The sequence below is a fragment of the Grammomys surdaster genome, unplaced genomic scaffold (genome assembly GCF_004785775.1).
Source record: "Grammomys surdaster isolate TR1022 unplaced genomic scaffold, NIH_TR_1.0 233, whole genome shotgun sequence".
NCBI classification, from domain to species: domain Eukaryota; kingdom Metazoa; phylum Chordata; class Mammalia; order Rodentia; family Muridae; genus Grammomys; species Grammomys surdaster.
The window spans coordinates 732815-751260 of record NW_021604678.1 but is presented as its reverse complement, the minus strand read 5'-3'; the positions used below and the strand labels follow the sequence as shown (position 1 = coordinate 751260).

Sequence of the window (18446 nt, the reverse complement as noted above, 5' to 3'; positions counted from 1 at the left end):
CCCAAGTGAGTGAAGATGCTGTGATAGCAGCAAGAACAAGTGAGACGCTGTTCAGAGCCTGGTCCTGAACACGGAGCGAAGTCATTCCAGGGACCTTCCTAATGCAAGAGACTCACTAGGCTACTGCTTATCCCACAATGTAAAGATGCCTGTGGTGGGAACAACCAATGACAAGTCCTACCCAGGAGAAGACATCTGCCTGGGCCCCTCCTCATGAGTCAGCTGTTCCAGCCAACCATCTGGGTGTCCAGGGCCTCTCCAGGGCTTTCTGCTGGATGGGGTAGGAGTTTGGTCTGATGCTCTTCTGCCTTTCTGCTGCTTTCTATTGATCCTTTCATTCCCACTTGCTGACTATTTAAACTCACTCATTTGAAAGAGAGACCACGGTGACCATGGATCACTATCCATATAAAACACACAACAACAGGAAAGAATAGCCCAATTTGGGAAGTTTCAAATTTGCTTCATGAAACATGAAGATGCCAACATTGAATCTGTTATTATTTGATATGTCTGGTAGGCACTGGGCCAGAGTTAAGTTCCCCAGCACACATGTGATGCCAGGCAGGTGAAGCAGGCTGCCTGTAACTCTAGGACTCTGGAAGGATCTCTGGGGCAAGCTGCCTATTCAGACTAGATGTATAGATGAGCTCTGGGTTCAAGTGAGTAATTCAGTAAGTAATTCAGTAAGATGGACAGCAGTCTAGGGAAACTTTGATGTTAATCCTGTAACTCCACAAGAATGTGAACACGTGTGCACATGGACTCACACACATGTATACAACACACACATACACACAAGAAAACAATGAAGAGCTCTTATGTCACAGTAAGATTATCAATATGCTATGCTTTAGATTATTTGTAGAAATATTCAATAAAGTATCAACAAATACATTGGAGGACATTAAACAATGAAAGAACTAGTAGCTTCCATTTTTTTCTGTTTTTACCAACAATGTATTTTATTAATGACAAACTTGAACTAATCATCAAACTATATTACAGAAAGGAATTTGTAAAAATACATTCATGTCCTGATAATAAATAAATTCAGCTTTGTACAATTAGAAAAACCAGGACAGTGACAAATGACAGAGTAAAGAGAAAATGGCTCCTGGGTTCAAATCCAATGACTAACCTAAAGAACAAAGTTAAAGGAACGTCCACATTGCCCTCCCTAGATGGACATGTACTCCATCCCTCTCAGTATTTCACTGGGCAGTACACTAATGCCAGTCTCGTTCACTGGGCACTGCACCAACGGTAATCCATGGTCATCACTAAGAAATTCTCATGAGATGGGAAAAGTATGGCGGCCAGTACACTTGGCAAGGAAGCCAGCACAGCTGCATCCTGTACTTCTAAAACTCCAAACAGAAGCGAAAGCCTTCTTACAGATACTAATACGGTTTCAAGAATGTTTCAGAAACATACAAACATTTTCCCAACTTCATAAACACCCAAGAACTGAAAGTCACCATCTAGAGACAAAAAGCAAGACATCCATCCATCAGCACTGTGTAGAATGACGCTCAAGGGAGCAGGCCTCAAGTTCTCATGTCGAGGACAGACTATCTCTCCTCTGGGGAAAACAATCTACTGCCTGAAAAAGTTTCTTCAGGAAAAAGAATAGATAAAACTCAATAAATTATATTTCATTCATCAAAATAAACAGCAATTTTAAGGTTTGGCACTATATGAAACATCTCTCAGAACAAGAATGGGTTCACAGATAGGCTGCTTCCGGCCTGCTCCACTGTTTGCTGAAGCAGGGAAACAGCTCACTTAACTTTATAACTAGCCATCAGTCCACAGACGTACTTACAACAGCTGACATTCAGAGACAGTCACTGTAGTCACAGTCAAATGAGCCATGTATAAAGGCCTGTTGTCTTTCTGTCCATCAGCTGGTATTTCGTCCTAGTTGCTGGGACTTAATCACATACAGTCAACCACATTTGTGGACCCATGGCCTACGTCTCGGATCTGGCTAGTTAAACAGTCACACACGGCCACACCGGCACCAGCTCGGCAGTGAGACACAGGTCCGACCAGCTCCCACCTGGAAAGATAGGACAAGACTGTCACCAAAGAGCACAGGTGTCCCAACCAAAGTCAAGTCTCAGGACTATGGGGCTAGTTTTAAAAGTCATCAAGTTCCTAGAGGGAGAAAAGACATCCTCAAATATTATATTAATAACATAATATTTTTCCATTATCTTGGTTTGTTTTTCACAGGTTCAGTTATCTACAGTGAGCCAGTCTGAAAATATTAAATGAGAATTTCCAGAAATGTCTTAAGTTTTAGATGCTATGCTGTTCTGTCTCGACTAGGATAGCCTCTGATTGGTGTGTCGCTTAGAGTTAGACCAACTGCCATAGTATTGGGTCCTTTTGCTCAAATAACCTTTGTTTTACTAACAATGGTGCTAACGGAAAGAGCAGCGATGGTGGCAATTTTATTTCTGCATGCTGTTTAACTGTTCTCGTTTATTAGTTAGTTACTAACCTTTATGGTGCCTACTTCATGCACTGAACTTTATCTTTTTTTTTTCAGATTTTTTTTTTTTTTATATATGTGACAAATACACTGTAGCTGTCTTCAGACACACCAGAAGAGGGCATCAGATCCCATTACAGATGGTTGTGAGCCAACATGTGGTTGCTGGGAATTGAACTCAGGACCTCTGGAAGAGCAGTCAGTGCTCTTAACCACTGAGCAGTCTCTCCAGCCCTATCTTTTTTTTAATTAATTAATTTTTACAACCTGACTGCAGTTCCCTTCCCTGTGCCCCTCCCAGTCCTTCCCACAGCCCCACCTTTCACTCCTCCTCCCTTTCTCTTCAGAAAAGGGCAGGCTTCCCATGGATATTAGTCAGACATGGCACAGCAAGCTGCAGTAGGACTGGATACCTCCTCTCCTGTTAAGGCTAATGAGGATGACAGAGTCCCAATGGCAGGCAACTCAGGCATGTATAAACAGGCAAAGTCCAGCTATAGATGTAAAGTTTGCTTCTATCTATGGTCTCAGCTATCTACTGAGAGAGAGAGTAAAGGATAATAAAGAACTCGGCCTTACTACTGTGAGGTGAAGCCTTCCACTAACGAGAAGCAGTATACTTACTTATTCAGTACGGGATCAAATGCCTCCACTGTGTTCAAGTATGCATTGCCATTGTGGCCGCCAACTGCAAAGATTTTGCCCATCACTGTTGCAATCCCCACGCCGCCCCTGGGAGTGGTAAGTGCTGCTACATAATCCCACTTGTTGCTTCGAGGGTCGTACCGTTCCACCGAACTCAGAGGGGAATTATCGTCAAAACCACCTATAAAAGCAATATTTAAACATGGCGTCCCAGATGCTACATAGTGGTGACTCATGCCTTTGATCCCAGCACTTGGGAGGCAGAGGCAGGCAGATTTCTGAGTTCGAGGCCAGCCCGGTCTACAGAGTGAGTTCCAGGACAGCCTGGGCTATAAAGAGAAACCCTGTCTCAGAAAACCAAAAAATAAAAAATAAATAAATAAATAAACATGGCATCATATTTCATAAACATTGACAACTAACTCTCGACTCAACATCTTATAAAACTAAAGCTTTCATCAGGCTGACAGTACACACGTTTAATCCCAGCACTTGGGAGGCAGAGATAGGACCTGTGGATCTTCGTCAGTTTGAAGCTAGCTTGCCTGTGAGTTTCAGGACAGGACTACATAAAAGAATACCCCGTCTCAAACAAAACAAGACAAACAAAACCAAACCCTCAAGTTTTTAAAGTTATTTTAGAATGATTTAGAGAAAAAAATTACCTTAACACCTCACTACCACCAAGTACAATTTTCTATAATTTATCTCTATTTTAATCAGTATTGCACTTTAAAAGTAGGCTTAAGAATCTTTTTTCTCTTGGTTTTTGAAAAGGGGTTTCAAAGTGTATCCCTGCCTTAGCTTCCTCAGTGCTGGGATTATGGGTATACACCACCATGTCTGGCCTTAAAGTCTTGAAGTAAAAGAGAAGGTGGATTTATGGGGAGAGAACAGCCATTTCATACTCTGTCCTGAGATTCCGAGACGCAGGACCCGCTTCCCTCTCTGTGCTAAGTAGCAGGGAGGCTGACAACGAAACTTCAGCAAACTGTGAGGCTCAGCCTAACAGAGGCGCAGGCTTTCCAGGGTTCTTATGGTTTTGGTTGTGAGCCTAGCCCTTAATGGCTGAGCCATCGCTCCTGCCCCAGGGCTCGTCTTAAAACTGTTATTGCCAGCACAATTACTGACAGTTTCTAAGTGAACAAGCAGTGTCTTTGGTGACTCCACCCATTTTCCTGAGATGAAGAGATGTTGCTACTGTGAGCTTTTCTTTAAAAATAAGGTCAGTTAAAAAAAAAAAAAACAAGCAAAAATCTTCTAATGGGGTTAATTTTATTATGGCAATTGAAACAAAATAAAATTCAGTAATTTTGGCAAATGCTTATCACAGTCTCATCAGGTGCCATTCTCTCCCTCACACTGTAAATCTGTCCCTGCTCATGCTACATGGAAGATTGGGTTTTGGCAGTCACATTCTCTACAGCACTCATTTTTATTGGTTGTGTTTTCTCTCCCTATAAAATAAGAAAGAATTTAGTGCTGGGGACACAGCTCAACAGTAAAGTACTTGCCTACCACACGAGAAGCCTTAGTTTAGGGTAAGTCCTCAACAATGAAAAACGAATCAAGGCAGAAAAAAAGCAGGTGGCTGTCATCCTGCTTTAAGGAGGATTTGAAAGTTGGAGGTTGTTGGTTGTTTGCTGTACCTTTCAGCGCTCGAGATTGAAGCCAGGGCCTCCTGCACACCAGGCAGAAGCTTTGCTCCTGAGCTGTCCCCAGCTCCTGAGAGGGTTGTTTTAATGCTCAATCTGAGTTGACCTTTTTATCACATCTGTTTCAGCTACAAAGGCCCAAAGGCTTGGTAAATGGCTGCAATGCTGGCACCCCTGGGGCCCACAGTGTTACACACGTGACACAGTGTGACCTGCCTGTGGTTTGGAGGTGTGAAAGGCTGCAGCCATAGACTATAAGAACTTTGGTTCCCACATACTTCCCTAGCGTGTCCTGGGACATGACTCTCTACAACCAACTCCTGTGCCACGAGTGAGGCTGGGGAAGCCGTGTTCTTTTCTTTTCCAGATGAGAGCACAGGAGGAGTCAGTGTTGCTACTACTTCCAATATCTAAACAATAATACCAATAACATACTCTCCTACCAAGAACTGTAAGTAATAAAACCCCAACAATGCACTTCAAAGATAACACGTGCAATGACCTCTCCCAGCAGTTCCTTCTCTGTGAGGAAAGACAATTACCACAGATCGGCGCCTGTGTTGGACATCCACCGTCTCTAACTCCTGAGACAATCCGGAGAGCTGCGCATTCCCGTCCCAGGCTCACAATCGTGTAAGGCCCCACCAGAGGGTGCAGCACACTCCTGGAGGCTGCGCAGTGCTGCACCACGCAGGGGCTGCCATGATATGCAGCCTGGCTGCCTCCAGCCCAGCACCGTGGCCGTCTAGGCTACTCCTTCGTATGTTAAGGATCTGACAGCACAGCTCTAAAAGTTCTCTAACTTTACTCGGTCAAAAAACTATAGAAAGACTAACATATACACATCATATGGAAAAGTCACTGGTTTTCTTGAAGTAGTCAATAAAATTTGCTTTGAAATAAAATGAAAGAAAAAACAAGTCATTAGACCTTTCAAGATTTGTTTTAGCAAATGATATTTATGTTTCTACATTTACAAATATGCATCTCGTTTAAATGCAAGTTTACTTACTTTAGATACAATCTAAGCTTTGCTTTTTGGATTTATTTTTTGAGACAGGGTATCACTATGTAGCCCAGGCTGTCCTGGATCTACTATATAGAGCAGGATGACCTCAGACTCACAGAGACCCACCTGTTTCTGCCTCCTGTGTGCTCGGATTATAGGCATGTGCCACCACACCTGGCAGAAGTTTTAAATATGATTATTTAAATCAAGCATTAATGTCAACTTTAAGAATTCAAAAGCACATCTCAGGATTGATCCTGCTAAAGGTTAAATGTGATACTGGGTTGTCACTGTGCTGCTTTCTGGCATCTGGCATCATGGGCCCTGACATATTAAGTTAGAGAGAGCATGTACTCACCAACAACATACAAACAACCGTGAAGCTCACTGACCCCGTTGCCGGCTCTTCGCTGACCCATCTCCTTCACTTCTATCCACTTATCCAGGTGCGGGTGATACCTTTCCACACTGGATAAGGAGGCTACTCCATCGTTGCCACCCACTGCGTAAACATGGTTCTACATGAAGAAAACAAAACATGCGACAGATTTCAGATGGGTTTGTCCATGGTCCTAATAGGTGAGCAGAGTGTAGGAAAACCAGTATTTCATGAACAATTTGGAGTACGGTCAATGCTGCGGCTGCTGACGTGAACCACTGTGTTGCTCATGGCTGTGTCTGGTGCCTCTCCATGGGAAGGGGCCGTGTAACTTACGATTAAAGCCACAGAGCCGACGCCTCCACGGGGAGTGTTCATTGGCGCCACTGTACTCCACTGGTCAGACTCGATGTCGTATCTTTCCACGTCACTGAAGCACGTATTGTCATCTAACCCTCCAATTGCATATATTGGGCCCCCTAAGGAGGCCAAGGCAATTCCTCGCCTACAGAAACAATTAAACATACTTTAGTATCTGAGTCTGTTTCAGGAAAAAGAAGACATTTTTTATCAATGCAAGGCACTTCTGAGGATAACCATCAAAGGATGTGCCGTGCACCCAGAGTTTGACAAGTGTTAATGTTTCTGAGCTGGTGTTTGGGTCGCTCCCTTGACGGTACAGGCCTACACTGGCTACTGGAAACTTGGGTCAGCTCTTTTTATCTCCTCTTTTATTTTTTTGTGAGGGTTGAGCCCAGGGTCTTGCATCTACCAGGCATGAACTCTACTCAGGAGCTTTAAATTCAGAATGAAAAAGAATGCAAAACCCAACAAAACAGAATAAAGAAATCCTAAGTGTTCAATTAGTAAGTAGGCAGTTATATAGTTGAGAAATTAACAGGCTAATAAGAAAACAGTTTGCTATGGTTTTAAGAAGCCAACTTCAGTTCTGAACGCATGAGTTCATTCACTCAGGGTTTCATTAAAACAAAAAGAGCACTCATTTCTATCACAAGCTCTGTGTACACTGCTATATTTCTGGAGGACATCGATTTTTTCTTCTTTGAAAGGAAGCCTTAGCCCCTACTGAAGTTAATTCATTGTTATATGGGCAACAGAAAGGGACAGATTATATCCATCAAAAGGTGAGCTATTCTAAAGCGGCTACAGTAGCCTTAGTCCTCCGAGGTGAGTCTTCACTTACAGCTGCTTCAGAACCCACCTCCCATTTCCCTGGTAACAATGGGAAAGGAAGCCTCAGCCTCGTGTCTCCTTAAGCTTCTGTTGACTAGCGAGCATGGATAGTCCTGGTCCAGTGGCCACACCACGTTCATCTGTTCTCACGGTGCCTCCCTTCCTGTTGTCTCCCGCTAGTCCTTTGTTAACGCAGCCTAGGCCAGCATTCCTGTGTTTACATCCTTTAACTCTTGTGCAGCCCTGCCTATGCTTCATTTTCAGATTGTAAACATGTAACTCTGTATAGACAGCTTGCATTAACTGCAAAGCATGTGCCTAAGGAAAAGTCTAAAGCTGACCGAGCAGGCATAACACACGGCGTAAACAGTGCAGCTGTAGTCATGTGCACAGCACAGCATGAAGAGCGGTATGACTGTAGCCTCCCTTGAGCTCTCCTCACTCCTCTGACTGTAACGACTGTACTGAAAACTCTATTCCTTTCCTTTGAGAGCCATGTCTCTGTACTGTCACACACCAACTAATTTATTCTACACAAAACCCGCAAACCTGATCTCCCACCCCACAGCCTGGCATAACTGATGCTTCAGGCTTTCACATGTGAACTTGCTTGACATCTTTTCAAGGGTTTTGTGGACAAAATAGTTGGGTCTGCTTGTTTTTGTTGTTGCTGCTGCTACTGGCTGTCACTTTGAGGTGCTGGAGATTCCGCTCAGGCCCTCTGGCATTTTAGGCACCTACTGTATACAGAGCTGTACCTCCAAACCTCCTGCTTTCTGAGTCCTGATTTGGTGACATGATTTTAGTTGCTCTTTCATCTCAGGATGTTGCAAGTTACTATTCAAATCACTAATAAAAATTTACTGAATCATGAAATCAACAGTCTTCTCTTTACTCAAGCTAAAACAATCAAAATATAGTTCAATTTGTTATAGATAAAAATCAATATATTAACACTAATCTTAAAATCAGTAAAGAAATAGAAATTGAGAGAGCTATTTTCTTAACAAGATAATAATAAGCCTTAGTCATAATTAGTATAATAGTTAAGAGAAATACAACATGCGTTTCCACTAAAGTCAGGAATATTGTCAGACCTGTTACAATTTCTCTTCATACAGTATCAAATTATACAGCCAATAAAGGAGGTATATAAAACCTAAGTATGTGTGAGGAGAGGCTGGAGATGGCTCAGTGGTCTTGCTGCTATTGCAGAGGATTGAGGTTTAATTCCTGGTAACACACTCATAGACACCAGTAAGTCTCGCTCCATAGGATCTGATGCCCTCTCTGGCCTCAGTAGGCACTTGCATGCATACACACAAAACCACCATCCAACCGACCATCTAATCGACCATCCATCCATCCACCCATCCATCCATCCACCCATCCAATCTGTAAAGAGAAACTGCAGAAGTTGGCAGTACCATCTGTACTGAGGCTGTCTGTATCTCTGACAGGACTGTAACCCTGAGCTGTTAACACACAAGGAGCTTGGGGGGAGGGCACATGGCAAGGTGTACTCTCTACTTTGGTATGGCACCAGTCCAAGCCAGGTAATTCTTTGCTGTAGAGGGCTGCTCTGTAGCTGTGGAGGATTTCTGTCACATCCCTGACCTTTTCCTATGAGACACTAGCAGCGACTCTCCAGCAGAGGTGGCAATACACTTTTCTTCTGGGGATCCCTGATATCTGTCACTCTATGATGTTTGGATAGTAAGTGTGAGACCTGCCACGGTGACATGAGATCCTGTCTCAACACAACAGAGCAAACTACCAAGGGCTGGTGAGGCAGCTGGAGAGGTACAGGCACTCACCACTGACCCTGACAACCTGAGTCTGAGCGGGGTGGAAGGAGAGACTGACTACTGCAAGTTGTTCCTGACCTCTCTTCTCACCACATACAAAATGAATGAAAAAGGAATTTAAATAAATAAACAAAGTGAACAGAGTGCTATCAGATTTGCAACTTTTTTGAAAAAAAAAATCTAAAGTTATTTCAAACAAAGAGTTTCAAAAAGAGCAGCAAGGTGGCTTTTTATGGAATGTGGTGACCAAGACTTGGTCAGAGCCAAACGCTGAGCCACTGAGACCACTTTTAAAATGTGCGCACGTGTATGTGCAGGTGCTGGAAGAATCCACAGAGGGTGTTGGATCAGCTGGAGCTGGGTTACAGGGGATGTAGCTGCCCAGTGTGGGAGTGGGAACAGAACCGGAACCCTCTGGAGGAACAGCACACATCCTAACCCCAGAGCTCCCTCTCTGTGCCCGTACGATGCCATTCTTAAACATAAAAAATCATAACAGAGCATTGATCTGGATGCTTTCACAAAATGGGCTTGAGGAGAGTTAAGTTTCTAGAAGCTGGAAACCCTTCAACATAAGATTTTTCAGTTTCTGTCTTCTTTACTCGACACTGTCAGTTCAGAGGATTTGCTGCTGACCAACCTCTTGGTGTTCATCGATGCCTTCATCATCCATTTATTAGTGAGAGGGTCAAACATCTCCATGCTACCTAGGTGTTCATTTCCATCATGTCCGCCCACTGCGTACACTTTCCCTGCAAACAAAGACATCTTTTATCTGATTCCTAAGAGTGATATTCATGTTATTTACATGTAAACAATTTATAACTAGAATGTCATAATAAATTAACTTTTAACATTGTTTTTGTTCAATACTGAATTCATGTCAACGTAGTAAGTGAAACTCAGTGGAAGCTTCCACCAAACAAGCCTGTACATAAAGCTATTTAAGTGCTTTCAAATGCTGACTTCTTGGGTCTTACTTTTTATTAAATAGTAAATGAAATCATTAATTCTGCTTTCAAAATAGGTCAATAAAATGGAAAAAAGGATAATAGCAAATTATAAAGAAACTGAAACTGTTGACACAAAATGATCAGCCTTTTTCTGAATAAAACAGAAATACAGAAAGTGAGGAACACTGTATTCTCTCATCAAAGTATATCCTCAGCATTTCCTTATACTGTCTAGTTACGGAAATGAGATTTTAAATCATTACTAAAAATTATTTCAGAACCATAGAAGAAAGTGCTAGAAAGATTTTAAGAGTCACTTTTTCCTTGTTTTATAAGAGGAAAGATTTTTTTTTTTTTTTTAGAAATATGGAGGCAGGGGAGACAGCAAAGCAGTTAAAGGTGCTTGGTGCTCTTTCAAAGGACCCAACAGCAGTCACGTGGAGGTTCGCAACTGTCTGGAACTTCAGTTCCAATAGATCTGCTGCCCTCTGCTGCCCTCAGCTTGAACCAAGTACACACATGGTGCACATGCAGGCAAATAGTCATACACATTAAAAAAAAAAATCTCTTAAAATATATAAAAAAAATAATTTAGGAGCTGGCAGAGTTCTTGCCTCTCACACAGGAAGCTAGAGTCAACTCTCAGTACTGCATAAACTGGATATGGTGCATGCCTATAGTCCTAGCTCTTGAGAGGCAGAAGCAGGAGGATCAGGAGTTCAAGGTCAGCCTCTGGTACACAGGGGCTATAAACTGTCTCTAGAAAAAAATATTAATAAAAACCAAAACTGATTTAGAATTAAAATATTTACTATAATTGATCCCAGGATATTTCATACATAAATGAAATCTGCCTGTGAGACCCACTTCTAGCCCTCGGTGATTTGAAACAGGGTCTTGTCATGTAGCTCAGGCTGGCCTGGAACTAAAATCCTCAGTCTTCAAGTGCTGGGATTATAAGTATGTGCCACCATGCCCGCCACAAGAATTTCACTTTCCCTTGGCATTCATTTTTTAATTTATATACCAACATGCTAAGTTATCTAGCCTCTGTTATAGAAAGAAAATGTCAAAGTGCATGCTATTAAGGAAAACATCAGTTTTATGATATGACATTTGGCGGCAGCAGACCCACCTTCCACAGAGATTACACCCACATGTCGTCTGCGGCTGTTCATTTCTGGTCCGAAGAACCAGCTGTTTTTGTTGATAGAATAGCATTCAATACTACGAAAGGGGTCACCAGACCCACCTCGACCACCCACACAAAACAGCACACCTAGAGGTAAAGTCAGAAGATCAAGATCAGTATCACAGCTTTTAAAACTGTATTCTTAATTAGTGTGAAAACTGATTATCAAATTGTGAGTAATGTGTTTTTAAAAAGAGGTTGAGTTATGAAATCTAATCTAATTCCCTTTCTGCCCCGTTGAACTTTTCAAAGAACCCGAGTCAACAGCTGCCTATCCTTTTAAATCTCACTCACTGCAAGTGTCCCGGCTTAAGTCATAACACAATCAATAAACCTTTTTTTTTTTAATTTTTATTTAGGAGAAACAACAAGCATATTTGTATAGAAGACCTCTGTCTCCACCACAGCCAAGCTGTCTACACCAACCAACCTCTTAATTGCTTCCCTACTGAATACAAGCCCAGCATTGGATACATGGTTCACTTGTTGGGAAAACCCTTTACTTTGGCATCTGGAACATCCAGGTCTCTTTGCTCTCATGATCCACCCATCCTCCCCTCTTTAGCTCTGGGAGCTAAACCACCTGTGTCACAGTATTGTGATGGCTATTCCTGGTTGTCAGCTTGACTACCTCTGGAATGAATCTGGAATCTTGAGGCTGGAAGACACAGGCTTCTGACCCGATCTTGGCCACCTTTTTCACCCCACACTTGGTGGTCACAGCAAAGCACCTGCAGTACTCCGCAGAATTTGTCTGTCTTTTCCCTTAGACAATACCATGTCCACAGGCTGTGTGGCTGCATTTCTAACACCTATTCCAGAGCCTGCAGCACAGTCAGCATCTAATGTGTGCTGAGCGACCACGGAACAGATGTCTCCCTGTACTCCCCTTCCCATTAATTCAAAACCTCAAGTCAGAGAAGATAAAAGTTAGGAGTCCTAAAAGATCACACAGTCAAGTTTATACTAAACAAAGGTCAATCTTATTACTGGCAGTGGTACAATCGGAATCCCAGAATGTACCTGTATTCTTTGAAGATATTTTCTCTAAGTGAATGCTACACAAGTCACCTTCAAACAAGCTATGAAAGAAAAAAAAAAAAACAAAAAGGGAGGCAAAAATATCAGCATGCAAATCTTTTTCTCTATTGTTTCTGTTTGGTTTAGACAACTTTAGCCTAACTCTTAGTCTTTTCTTCCCTAAAATGGAGAAAAAACATCTATGTGATAAATGGCTGGCTCTTTTATTAAAACCTACTCTATGGGCTGGAGAGATGGCTCAGTGGTTTAGAGCACTCATTGCTCTTCCAGAGGTCCTAAGTTCAATTTCCAACAACCACACAGTGGCTCACAACCATCTGTAATGAGATCCTCTCTTCTGGGGTATCTGAAGACAGCCACAATGTACTCACACATAAAATACATCTTTTAAAAAAAAGAAGCAGGAAAAAACCTACTCTATAAGTTCTTATGACTGTGTGAGACCAGGTACATGAATGTCTAGCATGTCGAAGCACGAATCTAGGCTGCTGAGATGTGGAATTTAAATATGGGTTTGAAGAACACTTGCCTGGTATACACAAAGTGCTGGGTTCCATCCTCAACCACAAACAAACAAGCAGAAAAAATAGTGAACTTAAAGAATTTAATTAAGCCGGGTGGTGGTGCCGCACGCCTTTAATCCCAGCACTTGGGAGGCAGAGGCAGGTGGATTTCTGAGTTCGAGGCCAGCCTTGTCTACAGAGTGAGTTCCAGGACAGCCAGGGCTACACAGAGAAACCCTGTCTCAAAAAACCAAAAAAAAAAAAAAGAATTTAATTAAACATTTCAAATTCATGAGACAGGATTCACAAAAACAGAATTCTGTAACAGAAAAAATTAAAAAAAAACAACAAGGTTGGCCTGGAAGTGGCCATGTAGACTAGGCTAGCATCAAACTCACAAGATAAAACCCACCTGCCTCTGCCTAAAAACAAATGTTGGGATTAAAGGCATAGCTGAAAGTGCTGCATGGCTGTGATTAAAACCTGTAATTCTATTTACTAACATAAAAAGGATTAAGTGATAGTCTTTCTCGTGGCGAACTGTTTAGAAGAACATCCTCAGAAGCAGACGTACTTGCTCATACTCAAGCAAGCCTTCTGTGGCTGTCAGCTGCCCAGCACAGTGCTCCTTGGTAACAATGTAGAGGAAACCTCTATACTGGATTCCTCTTGCTCATCTTCCCTTGTTCCCCATATACAGAAATAAAAGCTATGCAGGCACGGTACATACTTGAATCCCAGCACTTGGGAGGGGGAGACAGAAAGATCATGGGTTCAAGGTCACCCTGCGTTACACGGGGATTTCCAGGACACTTGTTACATGGGGACTTCAAGGTTAGCCTGAGTTACATGAGAACCCATCTAAAGAGAACACGCACATGGCTATACTCAAGTGTATACACACACACACACACACACACACACACACACGCTTGAACATGAACTATTTTTTTGGAGAAATACAAGTCCAAAATAGTATTGCTCAATGAGAAGCTACAATCTCCTTAAATGTAAGAGTCTTCAATTCTAAGAGCTTAACAGCCCTTCATACAAATGTTAGGTATGGTTTATGGTTTTCTTTTGATTTAGTAAAACACAATGACAAATATTGAAAGAGGTAATGTGTATCAAGCTGAATGCTTGGCACTATAAATACAAGCTTTAAAGATCTACAGTCATTTCTGAGGAACATGTCAAGCTCAAGACATGTCAATACACAGATTGTAAAGCAACATACTAACAAATTCCAATACAGTACTCGAAAGGCACCAACAACACCAATTCTGCCTAAAGAATCAGGGAGAGCTCGAAAGAAAGCTATTGCTTCAGATTTTGTAGGACTTGTATTCCTTTTTTAAAAATTGGCTTACTGAAGTCAGGTACATGGCACATGACTATCATCGAGCATTCAGGAGGCAGAGGTTGGACCATAAGTTTGAGGACATCCTGGGCTACAGTGAGATTCTTATAAAACCAAACATCAAAACTACCCCAAAATTGGTATTATTAATACTAAATGATGCACATTAGGAATCATGAATACACACATACACCTACTGACCAGTTATTACCTTAAGATAATCAGACACTAATTGTCTGACTATTACATTTGGGCATATATAACCAACAGCCCTCAGATATGCCAAATAGCCTTTCTGGGGAGTTGATAAAGTGACTACATTACCAGCAGTATGCTTCCTTGGGGTAGTCCGAACTGTATATTCAAAGTCAGGAACTGGTTTACTGCTCAAATGAAGGTGATAATTTCTTGCTTCATCCAACAGATCTCTGCATTTAAGATTCTGCTTGACAATCTGTTCTTTCGCCACGACACCCATAAGAAAATCAACCGGCAATAATGGCAGACGGACCTAAGATCATGAACAGTTGTAACACAAAAATAGTAAGAAATAGTAAGAGAATAGATACTCCCTGACTCTTGTATCTCAGGACTATGGCTATGCCTTCCTGGGAGGTCCTTTGTCCTTCACATGCAAAGCCCCTGGTTCAAGGCCTAGCCTCATAAAAACATTACCAAACAAAAAAAAGTGCTACACGTGAAATAAATTAGAAGTTGAAAATTGTTACTCTCTTGCTTTAAAAATCCAATTACAATCTCACACTTGAGCAAAAATATAAGTAACTTGTTCTTAATATGTGAAGATCTTAATAACACTATTAAATTATTTTATTAAATTTGGGCATAACTGAGCATAGTGACTCATGTCTGTAAGCCCAGAATCTGAAAGGCTAATATGTAAGGCTCGAAAACTTGGGGCCAGCCTGAGTTATGGAGTATCAGGCTAGTCTGGGATAGACCCTGTGTGCAAATAACAACAAACTGGGTTAAGTATCCCATGTTTTTAGTTGTTTTACTTTGTTTTGAGACAGATTTTTATTTTGGTCTCAACTTGCTATGTAGCTAAGGATGCTTTCCAACTCTGACCAACCTTTATCCCTAAGTGTTGCAATTGCAGGCACGTGTCACCATGCCTGGCTAACGCTATGCTGCCGATCTGTCCCTGGGCTTTATGTGTGGCAGACAAGCATTCTAGCCACTCAAGTACACCCTACCCATCCAATGCTCTGACCAATCAGAAAACGTTTTCATTTCAGAAAGTGAGTAAACGGAGCTCCTGCTCTCTGAGGAGCATCACTTCTCAGTACCTAAAAAAGAGGAAGAGGAAGGAGGGAAGACAGGAGGAAACAGGAAGGAAGGGGAACACAGGGTGCAGACCCCAGAAGGCCTGTTTCCTAGTTCCTTATCCAAGGTACCCACTCTGACAACAGTTAACAGACAATCATAACAAACACATTTCTGAGGTTAAAAATAAATGTTAACATGCAAGGTTATACCATGTGGTTCTTTCCAGAGGAGGTCTACAGTCATTAGGAATAACTATACTGTCATTAGAAAAGTGATTTATTAAAACTTGGAAACTCTATTATGCAATAAGTTATAAATGGCTGTTTTCCTAGAGCCATTTTCAACTAACAGAAACACTATCTACCTCATATGAATATTTTAAATATTTAAGCTTTTTACGTAATGATCAGATGTATCATTAGTGTAGAAATTGCCCAGGCCGTGAAGACTTAACTCCCAAGTTTTACACCCCTTCAGACAAGTGACATCACCACGCAGCAATGGCACACACACAATCCTACCTGAGTCCTACCTGTGCAAGTGTCTCGTCCAGCCATTTAGGATGATGCTGCGGATTGGCGAGAAGCCACTTGATGGCGGCACTGTAGACCTGCTTTTCGCTGTCAATGTTGAGGTCGCTGGAGGAGAGGAGCTTGTGGAGGTGCTGCGGGGACACGCTCACAAAGTCTTCACACTCCACCACCTCAGTAAAGTGCTCACAGGCATACTGGTCCGCCATGTCCATCAGGTCTATCCGGTTGTGGCTCTCTGCAAAGGCTCGAACTGCCAGGCAGTTAGAGGGATGAAAATGCAACTTCATGTACTCACAACAAGCTCTGGCCACCAGTTCAACCTGCAGAATACATGCTGCATACAGCAGAGGCTGGACATTGTCCACTGTCAAAGTGAGCCGTGAAGAGTAGACAAACTTCACCAAGTCCTCCACGGCATCACCGTCGAAGTCTCGGATCTCAATTAGCGCCTGCTTGGCTTCAGACATTTCGGAAAGAAACATGGCTCTGAAGTAGGGGATCACACAAGCCAAGACCAGTTTGTGACAAGAGATCAGCTTTGAGCCAACCTGTCCAAATCAACACACACACTGAGTTGGTTGCATATCAGAGAACACGTGCTACAGACAATGCTCTAGACAATGAACTCACGTGAATGCTGAAATCCTTTGGCTACTTAGTTTTCAATCTAGACCAGTTTCTCAAAGTCAGATAATTTTCATCTCCTAAATTAGCCACACTGAACTATAATTTTCTATATTACCTCATATTTGAAGATCGTGTCATGAAATAGTAAACATTTTAAAGCAGGCTAAAAATAACATCTTAACAACTGTCTGAAGGCTGGGACTGTTGCTTAATGGTAGTGGGTTTGCCTTGCATGTGTGGGGCTCAAAGTCCAATTCCAAAGCCCCCTGCACCCCCACCCCAAAAAAAGAAAAGATGGCAAAACTATTACATACTAGAACCACACAGAAGAGTCACGCAACTTCCAGAGAATCACTATTTTAATACTAACTTCCCACCCAGGGAATAAAAATCAATAGCCAGAGTGGTGATGTGAATGCGAATGGCCCCCGTATCTAACATATTTGAATATTTTGTTCCCATTTCGGTTTGTTGGGAAGGATTAGGAGGTGTGACCTAGTTGGAGGAGGCTTGGCACTCCAGGCAGACTCTGAGGTCTCAAAGCCCATGCTACTCATTCCCAGCTAGCTCTCTCTTCATGTGTGCTCCCAGCTACTGCTCCAGCAGTACTGCCTGCCTGTCTGTCTGCCACAATTGTCATGGACTCAGCCTCTGATACTGTAAGCCCTAATAAACTCTTTCATAAGTTGCTTGGTTATAGTATCTCTTCAGAGCAATAGAACAGTAACTAAGAAGGACAGCTAATTATTTTCATGTAGATTATAATAAAACACTGTCTTTCTAACTCTATTTCAATTTCTTGATTAAAAATAAAAAACAACTTAAAATGTAGCCAAGCCTTCCCAACCCAAAATGTCCTCTTTTGGAGTAACTATCCATTCTAAGGTCTAAAGATCTTTGGGCCACTATATATGGCCTTTTACTATACCAACTCTTCTTTGAAGTTACATATTACAACATATTCTGTAAAGTTTATTTCTGCATTTTCCGTTTTGGTACATAACTATCAGTTACCAAAGAAAGTCAGAAATTAGAAATATATAAACTTGGTACTTCAAACTGAATAAAAAACATATAAACTACAAAATAACTGTATGATTTAGTCATAGAAATAAGTATGATGAAATATATATGTATGATACATACAACACATCTATGTGTCCTCAATACTAGTAAAATTTCTTGTTTACATTTTTGTTAGATTAATGAACAAACATATGAATAATTCAGGATCATAAGAAAAAATTCATGTCAATATTAGTAAAATACTGTCACTGTCAAAATTATTTCTTTCTTAAAAAAAAATTGAAATAGTTAAAATTGGCCACTATGGATCAAAACACAACAAAACAAAGGCTTCTGGACAGAGCTTTTCTGTCACCATGGCAACATGGGGAGAGGACTGAGGGCACAGCTCTCACCTCTACTGCTGACTCAGCATCAGACCTATGAGCTGACAACTCTAACAAAGGAGGTGAAGTACTCAACTGTTGAAAGGAAACAGTCATAATCTCATTTACTGTCAGTTCTTAGAAGATAGCTTTCTACTGACCTACAAAAACAGTTGTTACCAAGTCTGATATACCCAGCAAACACGGTGAAAGTGTTTACTCCCAATTTGACTACCAACTTGCTAATATGTGTGCTTCAAAAATGTTTATGCAAGTTAAAAAGAGAAGTTGTTTTAAGTATGTAATTATTTTTCATGTTTCTGAAACCTTTGCAATCTCTCTACAGTATGGTTACAGTAGCTGTAC

General features: G+C 41.6%; 1 protein-coding gene across 4 annotated transcripts in view; it reads right to left on the bottom strand.

Annotated features, from left to right (window-relative positions):
- Window positions 1-1637: 1637 nt before the first annotated feature.
- The window catches only part of Klhl8 (kelch like family member 8), a 42973-nt gene continuing 26164 nt past the window's right edge, over window positions 1638-18446 (bottom strand). For all 4 annotated transcript variants that reach the window (XM_028773689.1, XM_028773690.1, XM_028773688.1 and 1 more), the window contains 8 exons: window positions 16062-16610; window positions 14567-14753; window positions 11282-11425; window positions 9834-9945; window positions 6528-6696; window positions 6171-6330; window positions 3128-3329; window positions 1638-2065 (listed from right to left, as the gene is read on the bottom strand). In XM_028773689.1, coding sequence (XP_028629522.1) covers window positions 1942-2065; window positions 3128-3329; window positions 6171-6330; window positions 6528-6696; window positions 9834-9945; window positions 11282-11425; window positions 14567-14753; window positions 16062-16610 — 1647 coding nt within the window. In that variant the 3' untranslated portion in view covers window positions 1638-1941. The remainder of the gene's footprint in view (window positions 2066-3127; window positions 3330-6170; window positions 6331-6527; window positions 6697-9833; window positions 9946-11281; window positions 11426-14566; window positions 14754-16061; window positions 16611-18446) is intronic.